The following is a 15,087-nucleotide window of genomic DNA, read 5'->3' on the forward strand; positions in this document are numbered from 1 at the left end:
TGCGCAGTTTCATGCAATAGCACCTCCTTAATTGGCTTAGCAAGATGACACAGAATTGCATTCCATGGAATAGTTTTTTGGTCCCCTACAACCTTCATGACTTCAAAGCTCTCGCTTATGCAATAATAATCACCTCCTGTATTCCATTTATTGGACAAACAGATTGATTGAACCAGTGCTGCTTTGTTGGGCCAGCCAGGATGCTTAACCAAACAAAGCAAAAGCTTCACCAAAAATTGTAACTGTATAAAGTATTTTTTATAAATGTGTATTATAAATGCAATCTGGATGTACAACCCTAATTCCAGAAGTTTGGACGTTTCGTGAAATGTCATAAAATCAAGATTATGTTATCTGTTCATTCTTTTTAACCTTTATTTAATCAACTAAGTGAAAAGATTGAGGGAATTCAGAGAAATGTCAGTCTGTAGAGGAAGGCAAATGTGCATGACCTTTGAGCCCTCAGATGGCATTGCATAAGAAACTATCATGCTGCGGTGTTAAATATAGCCACATGGGCTCAGGAGTACTTCGGAAAACTGCTGTCAATTAACACATTTTGCAGCTGCATCAGAAATTGCAACTTGAATTTCTGTTACTTTAGCAGAAAGCTATACATCAATTCTATGCAGTGATGGCATGGGTTTCTCAGGGCCAGAGCTCATCTCAGATAGTCAAAAAGATGATGGAAATGTGTGCTGTGGTCAGACGAGTCCATGTTTTAGCTTGTTTCTAGGAAAAATGGAAGTTGAGTTCTCAGTACCAAAGACCAAAGGGACCATCCAGACTTTAATCAACGACAGATGCAAACACAAACGTCTGTCTGGGGGCAGCCGTGGCCTAATGGTTAGAGAGTTGGACTTGTAATCCAAAGGTTGCAGGTTCGATTCTCAGGTCCGGCAGGGATTGTAGGTGGGGGGAATGAATGTACAGCACTCTCTCCACCCTCAATACCACGGCTGAGGTGAGTCCCTTGAGCAAGGCACCGATCCCCCAACTGCTCCCCGGGCGCCGCAGCAATGGCTGCCCACTGCTCCGGGTGTGTGTTCACGGTGTGTGTGTGTTCACTACTGTGTGTGTGCACTTGGATGGGTTAAATGCAGAGCACAAATTCCTAGTATGGGTCACCATACTTGGCCTCACCTCACTTCCTTCCTCCTCCTCCTTTTCCTGTCATGGTATGGGGGTGCAACAGAGCAAACGGCATTGGTGACTAGAATATGTGCGAAAGTACCATTGAAATGGAGGCATGTTTTGGGATTGTGCAGACACATATACTGCCATCAAGATGACATCTTTTATGGGAAGTCCATGGTTATTAGATCAAGACAATGCCAGGTCTCATTCTGCATGTGCTACAACAGCTTGGTTTCTTAGACACAGTCTGAATGTGCTAGCCTGCGGCAGTCCAGATCTGTCTCCTATTGAAAATGTATGACCAGTCATGAGAAGGATTGGAAATTTGGACAACAATTTTGCTTGCAAAAGTTAAAGTTTTTTTTTTTTAAATTTGTATCCTCAATTCCCAAACAATTAAACATTGTAATTAAAAGGACAGTTGATGTGGCACAATGTTAAACATGCCTCTGTCCCAACTTTTTTGGAGTGTGTTGCAGCCATGTGGAAATGTACATACTAATGCCAGAATTACACTTCTCTGCATTATAAGATGGACTAGGAAAATTTATTTTAAGTAGTTTCACCTTTAATCCACCCATCCATCCATTCTTCCAAACCTTGCCTACTATAGGGTCATAGGAATGCTGGAGCCAGTGTTTCAGCTTTAATCATATTCTTATGTTGATTGTTTCAGCCAAAGTGAACATACAGCAATAAGGAAGTAGAGAATGTCTTGTGTATTCATATATTCAACAATTTATCAAATGAAATTGTAAAATAATTGTAAATTAAACTGTCTGAAAAGCTTTGAGGATTCAGGTTTATGTGTAGTCCTCATATAGCAGGGATGTCTGAACTTGATCATTAAGGGCCAATGTCTTGCAGAAATGAAATCAAACCTGCCCTGACACACCTGTCTGGAAGTTTCTAGTAAACATACAGATCTTGATCAGAATCAGAATCAGAATGAGCTTTTTTGCCAGGTATGTTTACACATACAAGGACTTTGCTTTTTGTGTCAAAAGCTTCGACAACAGAAGTGCAACAGAAGACAGCGACAGGACAAAACACAGATAATAAAAGAATAAAAATAGAACAAGTAAATAAGAAATAACAATAAACAAATTGACAATGATATGTACAGGTATGTTACAATAGAAATTTTGTATGTACAGGTATAGTATGTGCAAACTCAATGTAAACCAAATATGTGTGTTAGATAAATAAATGAATGTGTAAGTGTATAAATAGTGTTGTGTTTCACAATTATTGTCAAGTGTTCATAAGATTGCCTGTTGTAAGAAACTGTTCCTGTGCCTGGCCGTTCTGGTGCTCAATGCTCTGTAGTGTTGCCCAGATGGTAACAGTTCAAAGAGGAGTGTGCTGGATGTGAGGGGTCCAGAGTGATTTTGCCAGCCCTTTTGCTTACTCTGGATAAGTACAGTTCTTGGAGAGTAGGAAGGGTTGTACCAGTGATTCGCTCAGCAGTCTGGACTATCCGACGTAATCTTCTGAGGTCAGATTTGGTAGCTGAGCTGAACCAGACAGTTATTGAAGTGCAGAGGACGGATTCAATGATGGTGGAGTAGAACTGTTTCAGCAGTTCCTGTGGCAGGTTGAACTTCCTCAGCTGGCGTAGAAAGTACAGTCTCTGCTGGGCCTTTTTAATAATAGAAACCGGTGAAATATTGGGTGTTGTGTACTGCAGAATGTCCAGCAGTTCGTCCCAGGTAAAACTAATTGCAGGAAATATAACTAAAAACAGGACAGAACTAACAAAAACATAAAAACAACTGTGGAGCACGACACAGAGGCAGCCATCAGCGGCGCCATCACGATGTACCATCTTGATTAGGTCTATCAATCCAATCCAATTGTAAAATATGTTTTATAATTGTTCCTTGAGCTTGATTTGCTTACTCAGCCTTTCATTGTATCATGGCTTAAAACACATCCTTCACAACAAGCTTCTCTTGCCCTTTCTTCTTTATCTTTTTATCTTAAGCTTTCCATTACTTTTTCCTTTCTCTATCTCTGTCACTCCCACAACCCCATCTTACTTCTCTGCTTTCTCCCCATCCTGTTTCCACTTGTTCTCTCTCCTCCCTTTCCTTTCTGTCCCTGTAATTTGCTCAGAGGGGAGCTGACAGTGAGTTCTGATACATCCTTTAGCAAGCCGAAATTCTAGGGAAGAGAACAGTTAGCATGAAAGAAACAAGCCCTCATAGATTTATGAAGACATTTGCCATTGTTCTTCCTTTACTGGAGGGTAATTTGCAAATAGCAATGTCACACTTCAAATGTTGGATACGGAAATAAGCTTCCACTGCCAAGAGGCACTGGGACTCAAATCATGAAAAACACTTGAGGCCTCATCAGCAGGACATTTCGAGATAAAATAAAAGCAAAACTTACAGAAAGGTTGTTTCTTAAAGGGTTACATCAAACACATCAATGCAGTACTCTCTGATTCCTAATTCAGACTGGATATGAGGTGAAAGTGAATGGTCTTTGCAAGAAAGCACCAATGTGAATTCATGCTCTGCTGCTTCACCTTAGTGCTCTGACAAAAGCTCCCACAATCCCACTCTGTGTGCATCTACCTCAGAAACTTCAGGGATTTCATTTTGGTTTTAATACTGACAGAACTTTCTTTGTGTCTGTGACAGAATGAGCCCGTTTTGTGGCATTTCTTCCTGATAACCCCTAAAGGAACTTAAATGCTCCATAATGTTTGATCATACGAATAAGAGCAATACATAATTCGAATCTGTAAAGGGTGCATTTTTATTTGTATAAACTCATAATGTTCAAAGACCAGTGTTAATGTCATGGATTTTCAAGTTCACTTATTGAAAAAAAAATTAACGTTGTCATTTTTTTTCTTGAATGTTTTCAGCACGCGAGGACAACGTGGCAACATTCCGGGGTTCGGAATACTTCTGCTATGACTTGTCTCAGAATCCTATCCAGAGTAGCAGTGATGAGATCACTCTGTCCTTCAAAACTTGGCAACGCAACGGCCTCATCCTCCACACGGGCAAGTCGGCAGACTATGTTAACCTGGCACTGAAGGACGGCGCCGTTTCGCTGGTCATCAACTTGGGCTCAGGAGCCTTTGAGGCTATCGTTGAGCCTGTCAATGGAAAGTTCAATGACAACGCCTGGCATGACATCAAAGTGACACGCAACCTGAGACAGGTAATCATTAGACGACGGCTGCTCTTAAGACTCCTCACAGCTAGCTGGAGAACTAGTTCATGTTCTACTTTAAATATAAGTATATTGCATCTGGTTTATAATCAGATCATTATTTTTGGAACTGTCATTATTTAATTAAGACTGAATTTAGTTGTATTGTAATTTGTTAACTCGTTTTTCGAATAATGAAAGAGTATGTTCTTATTTCCTCCTGTGTTTTCAAACCTTGAAGTCTTTTATCTCTGTTACTTGACTTGGTTTAACACTCAAGGGCTTCAGACAACTTAAAGCTTGACTTCAAATCATTTCACTCTATGCTCCAAAGCTCTACAAGTGTCTGCAAACTTTCAAAGTTTTAGCTTAGAAATCACCTTGCTACACTTTAGACAGAGGTCAACAGTTATTTTACTTGAACTTATAAGTTTGAACAAGGCATGTGGAAATCTAAGTCAACAGTTTGTTTACAATCAAATAGCCTTGCAGTGAATCCTAAACATGTTTTTTTTTTTTTTTTTACTGAAGAGACTAGGAGCCTCATTTATAGACGCGTCTAATCATTTTAAATGAACATACAATAATTTAGTTAATGTTCCTATAAACTCTTTACAAAACATCTGTATGGATCAAAATGTGTTCCCAAGTCTATTCTGCTTTATTATTGCAAATAATATTAAATATTGTGCACTTAAAACGGAACTGCAAATCAGCTATAGAATACCCTGAGATATATTTATATGGTGAGATGTAAGACAATAAAAGCATTGAAGTCTAATAAACAACAGTTCCAGCATAGCTTTTTCAACTTAATCAATGATTCAATTTAAAGCTGATTTTTTTAAATAAAACTTTCAAGTAAGAGCTTTTAGTGCTACTTGTTTTAGCCTGCCAGGTAAGAAACAATGCTTACATACGAGTGCATTCTTTTTCTGTTATTCTCTACTGCTTTTTAAACCATCATTTCTCGTAATATTAATTAAAAATATCATTCTCCTTGCTCTTAAAATGTTTTAGCATAGTCATAGCTGTGCATGCTTTACAGTGTGGCCCCCTCATTCCAAAAGCCCAGTATATTTGGAAATAAAGCCAGTAAAATTAGAAATGGCACTCAGGTAGTAGCATTTTAAGCATTTAGCATAACAAATTTTGCATATTAACCTAATGACTAATGAATAAAATAGTAATTTGCATATATTAATACTAGAATTATTAACATTTAACATTTTTTACAACTAAATATTGTCAGGTTTTCCCTTTTTTGAATTTGAAGAGTCTTTCTAAATCCTGATTTGTTTCTCACTTTTAGAGTGGAATAAAAGGATGGTATTGGATAGTATGGTGGTTTTATAAATGAGGCCCCAAGTGTTCTCTTGTACGTGAAGCTTTTGATAAATTACCATCAGTAAGAGTGTTCATATCTGCTGGCCAGCTGTATGTTCGTGGATTGGGTCTGAGTCTTCAGTGAGATTATGCTTGATTTGTTTGGCTGACCTTAAACTTCACTGGCAGGTGAGAGAGATTTATATGGAGTGAAAATATGATGAGGGCTTGACAAGTAAGTGCTTTTTTTCATGTCACTACTTTGTTCAGACTGGTAAAAGATATAACACAACCCTCATGGGATGTATTCAGACTAGTGTATGAGCTGACAGACTGAAGGAGCTTTCTCTCCCTCTCTTTTTCACTCTCTCTCTCTTTCTTCCTCTGTCTTTCGCTTTCTCTAATTCATGGGCATTGCTCTTTAAAAACTGGTGGGGATATTCTGGTTGTAACATCACAAAATAGTGGAGTCTTAGCTCATGAATATAATTTTGATTATTTAAAATGTATTACAAAAATAAAATAAAATTAGACCACTTCCCTGATGCCACCAAATAAAGTTACGTGATAAAAGAAATATAATAGGTTTTCTTAATAATATTATTACCAAATACAACATTAAGTGTTGGTCAGTTTTTAAAAGACTTTTTACTACCAGTAATAAAATAGGGCGGTTTATGAATCAGTTGTAATAAATTTCCTGTTTTTATTGTCAGGAAAATCTGTTACACAGTTCGAATATGCTGCAATTGCTTTGTCACTATGCAGTTATGGCAGAATTTGCATATTCTTTTCTTTATGACTATTAAAAAAATTAATTAAATGAATTAAAAATGATTGAAGTAATGTATCTATTTCACAAACACATTTTTACAAGTATAAACTGAAATATAAGCAATAACATTATGATTAGAAATGTCTTTTAAACTATTTCAAAAGCACAGAGTTGCTGTGTTTTTAAGTTCTCATAACAAAGCGATTTAAGGGAGCAGTCATTCTTCCTGATCACTTTAAATAATTTGCGGCATATTTACTTTGAACTGATATATTTATATTTTTACCTTAATATCTGTGCTTAGCTACTGTTGTTCCAATTTGTTTATGCTACAATTTCATTAGAATGTATAGCAAGCAGCAATAAAACAACATTTTGAAAAATTTACTAGCTGGTTTGGAGACACATTATTTTAACTTGACATACTGTCTTTAAAAGGTAACAGTCATGGTGTAATGGTCACAAACTACATGATGCAATTGCATGCAAGACTAAAGGTGTAGAGTGGTGTTTTTAAGATGATGCATTTGAAGACACAACTTGTCTGAGAGGCTTTTATCATGCTACACATACAGTATAGCAGGACAGCACACCATCAGCAAGCTAATTAAAACACTACCGCTGAAATCTAAAATTGCTCAACAATCTTTCTCACTAATTGTCTAGTCGGTTGTTGGACGACTAGTCAAATAGTCAACCGCCGTGACCCATCTCTCTTGGCCACATGTCCCCACTGTAAATAACGCCTATGCTCTCATTATACTCTTCCTCTTTAATCTCTCTTTCCCTTCCTGTTTCTCACATCTTGGGAAGAAACAGTTTTTTGGGACTAACACTTTTCATTCATGGGATCATTTTTATTACTAACCTGTTTCTAACCAAACTAATGTACTAACACCCTGAATCTTCATCATTACTTTCTTTCTCTTTTAATTTCGTCCATTTATTAACAACCGTTCTGTTCACTATTGTTTTGATTTCCTTTCTTCCCCCTTCTTGCTGAAAGCACTCAGGCATTGGACACGCTATGGTAAACAAACTACATTGTCTGGTAGATATCATTCTTATTGTCCTTTTTTGGTTTGCCGTGTGTCCCTCTCCCTTTCTTTCTTTTTCTTTGAGTTTCATTCTAGACACTCTTTTCAAAAAATGAGGAAATGGGTTTGTATTACCAGGACTTTCCACATTCCCTTCCTTTACCCCCCTCTCAAACCTCTCTCCCCTCTTTTACAGTTTTGTTTCTTATTTATTTATTTGTTTTTTATCAGGCTGGCTTTTACCTCCTCATGTTAACGTTATGTAGAGTTTCACATCCTCACCGGGACTCTCACAGGAACTAGTAAAATATTTTTTCTCCCCACACCAAGCCTCCACATTTTTTGCGAGGACTGTCGGCAATAACTGACAGAGGATTTCCAAGAATGTCCACAAGTGAAATTTCCACCTTGCAGAGCCTCCCGAAAAATAACCAAACACACAAGAGAAACCTAAGAACTCTGGGAACTCTGGCAGTTGATACCTCCACACCACTCATGGCATGTCCTCATCTCCACCATCTCATTCAGCCTCATATATCACTGCGACTAACACTACCACTCCACTTCCACCCAAATCCCTTGTGTGTGTCTGCCGCGTGGTGTTTTCTGTGCTGTGTGTCTTGTTGCATGGCCTTCCTGCTTTTTTTTTTAAGTTTTGCATGGGTGTTTGCTGATTGGCTGTTGTGGCTTTGCTCCTCCTCCTTTTCACTGAACCAATGGAATCGATCCTTCTCATGTTTATTCAGAATGACCTTTTTAAAAAGGATAAAAGATTTGATTTTCCCAGTGGTTAATGCATGTTCAAGTCTTGGTATGTGTCTGAACGTCTGTTTATGTGTGTGAATGAATGTGTGACAAAGTAACTTACCCCCCAAAACTAAAACAAGTACAAATAATTTGTTCTTGGTTTTAACATTTACTAACCTTAATTATTAATATTCCAAACCAGATAAGAATTCATTTTCTTAACCCATCAAAGATGAAGAAAATATTCATCAGCAATATTTTCTTTACCTGTCCTGTGAACCTATACTAAACTATCACCAATAAATCTTATCCAGACCAATGATCCAGAGTGTTAGCAGTAAGCGACCCAAAATAAGGGTAAATTTGAACACGATAGACCATAACAAACAATACAATAAAGTTATCGCTCAGGTTAAAAGCATATCTTGAAATGAGTTACTAATTTGTTGTATTTTTATACTGTCATCATTTAACAGGTGACTATATCGGTGGATGGTATATTGACCACCACAGGATACACTCAGGAGGATTACACTATGCTGGGCTCAGATGATTTCTTCTATGTGGGGGGAAGCCCAAGTACTGCCGACCTGCCTGGATCTCCCGTCAGCAATAATTTCATGGGCTGCCTGAAAGAGGTGGGTCCTATATGATGTGCGTAATCGTGTGTGCATGCATGAACGCACAAATGCACACTGTGTAAATGACATCATAAAAAGTCTGTTGGGATGTTAATGCTAAAGGTTCTTAAAAAGTATTTTGTCATGCTTAAACATTTATGAATTTCATTACATTAGAAAATATCAATCTGCATGCAAATTATGCTTTACCAGAACTGACTTCACTTTTGTAGTCAGTTATGCATTTGCTTTTTTAATCAACCGGTCTCATTGTGGTTTTTAATAGATGTCAGTCCACATTGTGAACAGTGAATCTATCATTTTATCATATTTTTTTATTACCTAACAAGTGTCTTTTTGTGAGTTTATTAGCTTGAAAAGTGTGCTTATGCTATCATTCTTAAAAATAAATGCCACTTAGTTTGATATTTACTTTATTTATTCATTACTTTATTGCAAAAACATTCATACATTTTTAAGGAGTGGCTTAGGTGTCTGAATACATTTTGGGAATGAATTTTTCATTTTTAAAATGCACAAAAATGACTTTAGTTAGGTTAATTGATTTTAAAAGTCCAAATCATAGAAAATATGTTTTTATGACAATGGTGTAATATGTCTTGCCAGAGTTCTTTCATAATAATTTTGTAATTTGTAAGGATGAGAAGCTACAGTAACCTTTTAGGCATGAACTGCCATTTCTAATTTTTCTGGTTAGCTACTGTGCTAATAAACCAGACAAGAACAATTATGCATTAAAACTGTTCAATTTAATCATGGTTTTAAATTAACACGCTGCTTTAATTGATGCACAGACACACATCACTCTCACACAGAGATCGGAGATTGTGCTGCGCACACAGAAACATTCAGGAGCTCAGAAACTTTTTGACAACGCTGCCCTGTGACTTTTATTAATTGAAATTTAATTGCTACATTATATTTCTCATAGGTAAAATCGCTGTTTTTGAAGTAACAAAACTCAGATTCATTGTTTGGAGAGAGAGAGACAGGTGCAGGTAAGTCACAAACGCAACTTCTCTGTCTCTCTCTCAAAATGGCCATGTTTGAGAAAAAAAGTCGAGTCGTTTGCATCACTTGACATAGCTGTTGGTCATTTAACACGTCTGTCGTAAAACAGTTGACTAATATTAAATGATTTGTAACTTCTATCTTACTTCACTCTCTTTGACATTAAATGGATGCTTTGTCCTAGAATTCACATTCTGGAATTATGGCTCCTCACAGGCTGTGTAACTATGAGGAACGATTACCTCAAAATGTATGTTGGTTTTCCATATAACTGTGGTGAAGTAAGTAAAGACAGTGGTTGCGGAGTCAATGTTCTGGTTTAAATCAAAATTAAACACAAATTTGATGAATGATCCTGGCTACTGTTACATTTTGAACTGTTAAATTGGCAGACCAGTGTAAAAATAGTGCCCAAACTATAAGATACACTGGCCTGATTTTGTTCCAAATGACATCACATCAGTATATCGAGGCCTTAAGTCAGCTAACTAAGGCATGTCATACACCAATATATGTGTCCTAAAATCAGCTGAAAATATCTAGATGGAATCGTAGTCTAAAACAAAAAAATCAGAAGCATCCGTCATACACTACACAATTTTCTGTAAAATTTGTCAACTCCTACTTCTTATAAATCTGCAGGCTTGCTCTGAGATTCAGGAGCTAGCACCCATTTTTCCAAGATTTGGGGCAGAAAACTGAGTAAAGGTTGTGTAATGTATTTTAGCCAACAAACTCACAACTGCAAAATGGATTTCTGTCAAGTACAAACTAGTTATAAACTTATTTTCAGTAAAATGGCCAAAATAAAATAATCCATTTATTTCTAAAGCCACTTTTTAATGTATATTCAATTCAGTGCTTTCAAACAATTGAAAGCTATTACAAAAAATATATTTGATTACTATATATAGTCTTAAATCTGCTGAAATGCATGTAGTTTAAAACATCACAGTTGTTATACTTTGGTGAGCTCATTAAATCAAAATTATAATGAGATTTTGGGAGCAACAATACACTAAATCTTCTGCATTTGTATGATGTGCAGTATGGTTGTGCACCTGATTCTCATTAGTTTGGATATGTATGCTTTATACCTTTGTTTTATACTGTATATAGACTCATCAACAGTCTGTGTGTAATATAGAGTTTTTTTTTTTTGTTTGTTTTTTTTTTTGCTACAGTTGCAAGTGGCTGTTTTCATTTACAAAATCTCACTTTGGCTCCATCATTAGATGTAATTATGCAACATAGACTGTGTAACCTACTGCAGTCAACAGAACCAAATAGCTGTTTCATGGAGTAAACATCCTACCTCAGCTAAAGTGACATTCACGGCTTCTTTCATGAAGTTTACCACCTCCAGAAGCAGATTCCATTAGGAGTTGTCAGCACATAGACATGCACATACGCATGCACAGACACACGCAAACACACACTCATGGCTCGCAGTACCCGACACACACGGGTGGTCTATAATAACCATCATAATGAAAGGTCACCTTGTCTCTGCTGTTTAATCTGCCTCTGGTTTCTCCTCTGCTCTCTCTCTCTATCCCCAGTCCGGCTATTAATATCAGTCGTGTAGCTGCGGATGCTCATGTGCCTGTCCCTGCCACATTCGAAGACACAGCCTGTGCCAACAGTGATGAAAGACTTGCCGAGTTAGAATTACCCAAGGAGTACTAAAAAGGGCAGGCACTTTATTTCAGTTAAAGCCAGGGCGAGTGTAGCAAAAGTCCTCTGAGATAGGGATTGTCCCTCATTTACACTCTATTTTATAACAATGATGTTGAAGGGTCTAAACTTTCTGGCTGAATGTCATACATGACATTTACTGTAAGATTTTGGGACTGTAATACAGAAACATTTCAGCTGTAGTATCATATCTTAATTGTTTAGCAACCATGGATATTTCTGTTATGATCATAGTAGGATGATAAGCCAAAGCCCAACATTGATATCAGCCATCATACATGAGAGCAAACCTCACTGCCTTCACCACTAGTGATCGCAAGGCCCTTTTATTTTAGTGAACCAGTTAAAAAAAAAAAAAAAAAAAAAAAAAAACTGGTTTAAAAAACAATTCCGTTGTTATTTCATGGCATTGCATGTACATACAATATTTCTAACAACTGTATGTATAATTATTACTTTTCATTCACCTAAATGAATGTAATCCTGTAATGTAATCCTCAATAGTATACTTCAACTACATACTTGTTCATTGTAAATTATCAGGCTCATGACAGGCACACACAGCTTTGTTGTTGTTGATACATATATTAAGATTTCTTCAGTGATTAAATACATTTACTGGCCATTTTATTAAGTACACCTTGGTACTACCGTGTTGGACCCCCTTTTGCCTTCAGAACTACTTTAATTCATTGTGGCATAGATTCAAAAAGGTGCTGGAAACATTCCTCTGAGATTTTGGTCCATATTTACATGAAAGCATCATGCAGCTGCTGCAGATTTTTTAGCTGCCCATTCATGATGCGAATCTCCTATTCCATAACATCCTAGACATGCTCTATAGATTGAGATCTAGTGACTGTGGAGTACGTTTGAGTATTGTGTAGTGGACCGCGCATTCCAGGGGCCAGTTTATGGCAAGGGCCCCTCCCTGGCCACAATAATGGACAAAGGTTTGCTACATTTTGATTGGATCTTGGTGGACTAACATAAGCAAACTGTCCAACGCCATCAGATAAGGATGCCAGGACAACTGCCAGACATCTCTTAGAGGGCAAGAAGAGACCTTTGGGACAAAAACCCGGGAAGGACAGAACTTCCTATTGGTCAAGACGCAGTTTCTGCCCTTCACCCACCTTGAGACTGTTTTCTAAGGTTTGGTCCTGTGACGGTCATAAAAATTCCTTAGGATCTCCAGACGCAGCAGCAATGGGTGACACAAAGAGAGATCACAAAGATCCATCCAAATCCATTCATAACTATGTTTTCAAACCTTGAACTGATGCGAACCATAACACACACATCTTATACTTATTCAGAGAAATAAGTATTCTCACTGACAGTGATGTGTAGTGCAACATCTTACACAAACTCAGCTGTTAATGGACAAATTAATACATGCATGACAGTTTAATCTTTTCCCATCATGTTTGGACTTAATGTGTTCATTACATGACCAAATGTTTTCTGATTGTGTTTTGGAAAGTGAGAAATGCACCAGTAAAACATTATTGACACTTTTCTAACTTTGTGTTTGGACTATGCAAATGACTTCCACAAGAGGAAAGAAGGGTGGGCTACCCCAAGTCCCCCACTCTGATGGAACCAGCCAATCACAGCATGGAAATGGAGAAGCACCAAATTGCAATCTCCTCCTCATCGGAAAGGTATAAAGGTACCTCTCCAAAAGACACTCGTTTGTTCTGAGTCTGCTGCCCATTACAGGGAAGGCAGCAACAGATAATCGTTCTGAGTCTGAGTCCCATAGGGGAAGGGACACTAACAGAGCAACAAAGTACTGAGTCTGAGTCCCGTCGGGGAAAGACATAACAGTTACACCAGTTCTGAGTCTTAGGCCGCAAGGGTGAGACAGTAACAGATCAAACTTCTTTCTGAGTCTGCGGCCCATTACTGGGAAGGCAGCTACAGATACCTCCATTCTAAGTCTCTAGCTCCACAAGAGAGAGACACTAACAGACACAACCACTCTGAGCCTACTGTCCAGAGAGACAGAAACAGACGCTCCACGCTTCGAGTCTCCAGCTTTGAGGCAGCAGCAGATACGACCACGTTCTGTCTGTGAAGAAAGAGATATTTTCCACGTTCAGAGTCTTCGTCCAGCGAGGCAACCACAGATGCAGCACGTCCTAAAACTCCATCCGAGAGAGACAAAGCGGATTGACCAAGTACTGAGTCTGAGTCCCGTCGGGGAAAGACATAACAGTTACACCAGTTCTGAGTCTGAGGCCCGGCAGGGTGAGACACTAACAGAGCACTAACAAAGTTCTGAGTCTGAGCCCACAAGGGTGAGACAATAGCAGAAACACCAACTCTCTGAGTCTACTGTCTAGAGAGACAGAAACCAACATTCCAAGCTTCGAGTCTCCAGCTTTGAGGCAGCAACAGATACGACCACGTTCTGAGCCTCCAGCCTGTGAGGAAAGAGATATTCCGCGTTCAGAGTCTTCGTCCAATGAGACAACAACAGATGCAGCATGTCCTGAGTCTCCACCTGAGAGAGACAAAGCGGATTGACCAAGTTCTGAGTCTCTAGCCCAGAGAGGCAGAAGACAAACAGACATTCCAACCAAGGCTAAGCTCCAGCGAGCAAACCTTCACTTCAGGTACCTTTGCTTGTGTGTTCCAAGCTAAGGGCCTTCAGCACCTACACCAGGGCCACATCTGCGTGTTCCAGATCTTAGGACCCTTTGATGCTCCAGGAGATCAGCATCCTATAGCGCTTCATGCTCAAGGCTGTTGAAACGGATTCCTGCTCCTTTTCCCACTGACTGCTCCCAGCACAACCAGTGGAAGAATTCACCGCCACCGGACTGCTCAATCAACCACAGAGAACGTAAATATCACTTCCAATCCTCTTCCAGAGACCTTGGCATTGTTGTGTATTATCAGTATATGATCTTTCTAATTTACATTAGATATTGTATAGCTGATTGCAGTTGATAACAAAAAAAAAAACTCATTTGTTTGTTTGATGCATACTAAGGTTCTTTACCTTATTTGTTTCAGAGTAGCAACAGTTTATCTTTCCATAAGATAACATAGCTCTGACATGGCAACACCCAACTGAATCACATTTTATGCATCTTATGCACTTTATTCCTTTTGCATTTATTGTATTCATTTAATAGTTGATTACTCTTGTCTATCATTTGTTAATAAATTTATTTTATTACACTTGTGTCTTCCTTGTGTTGATAATACAGTGAGAGGTTCTACAAGTTAGATATCCCACCAATCTTTCTTATGTGATGTACTCATAACCGCACATTAAGTGACATGTGATCCAAGAATCATAACGTCATCGGTGATACGAGTACCCATCACTACACTATTTCGCCTTCCTAGTGGGCGAAAGCAGAACTCACTACATAATTGGCGTCCCTAGGTGGGCCAAGTTAAAATGAGTTGAGTCTCCTGTAAAATTCACTACAATTGTAAACTCTTTGTCATGTCCAGAAAACAAGTTTAAGATGATTTGAGCTTTGTGACATGGCATGACAGTGGACAGGAAGAACAATAA

General features: G+C 38.2%; 1 protein-coding gene across 1 annotated transcript in view; it reads left to right on the forward strand.

Moving 5' to 3' along the window:
• Positions 1 to 741: 741 nt before the first annotated feature.
• Positions 742 to 15,087, forward strand: part of LOC141348426 (neurexin-3b-like) — a 97,474-nt gene continuing 83,128 nt past the window's right edge. Inside the window, exons 1-4 of the mRNA XM_073852736.1 lie at positions 742 to 846; positions 2,828 to 2,849; positions 4,019 to 4,320; positions 8,673 to 8,834. Coding sequence (XP_073708837.1) covers positions 742 to 846; positions 2,828 to 2,849; positions 4,019 to 4,320; positions 8,673 to 8,834 — 591 coding nt within the window. The remainder of the gene's footprint in view (positions 847 to 2,827; positions 2,850 to 4,018; positions 4,321 to 8,672; positions 8,835 to 15,087) is intronic.

Source organism: Garra rufa, chromosome 13, assembly GCF_049309525.1.
Source record: "Garra rufa chromosome 13, GarRuf1.0, whole genome shotgun sequence".
NCBI lineage: Eukaryota > Metazoa > Chordata > Actinopteri > Cypriniformes > Cyprinidae > Garra > Garra rufa.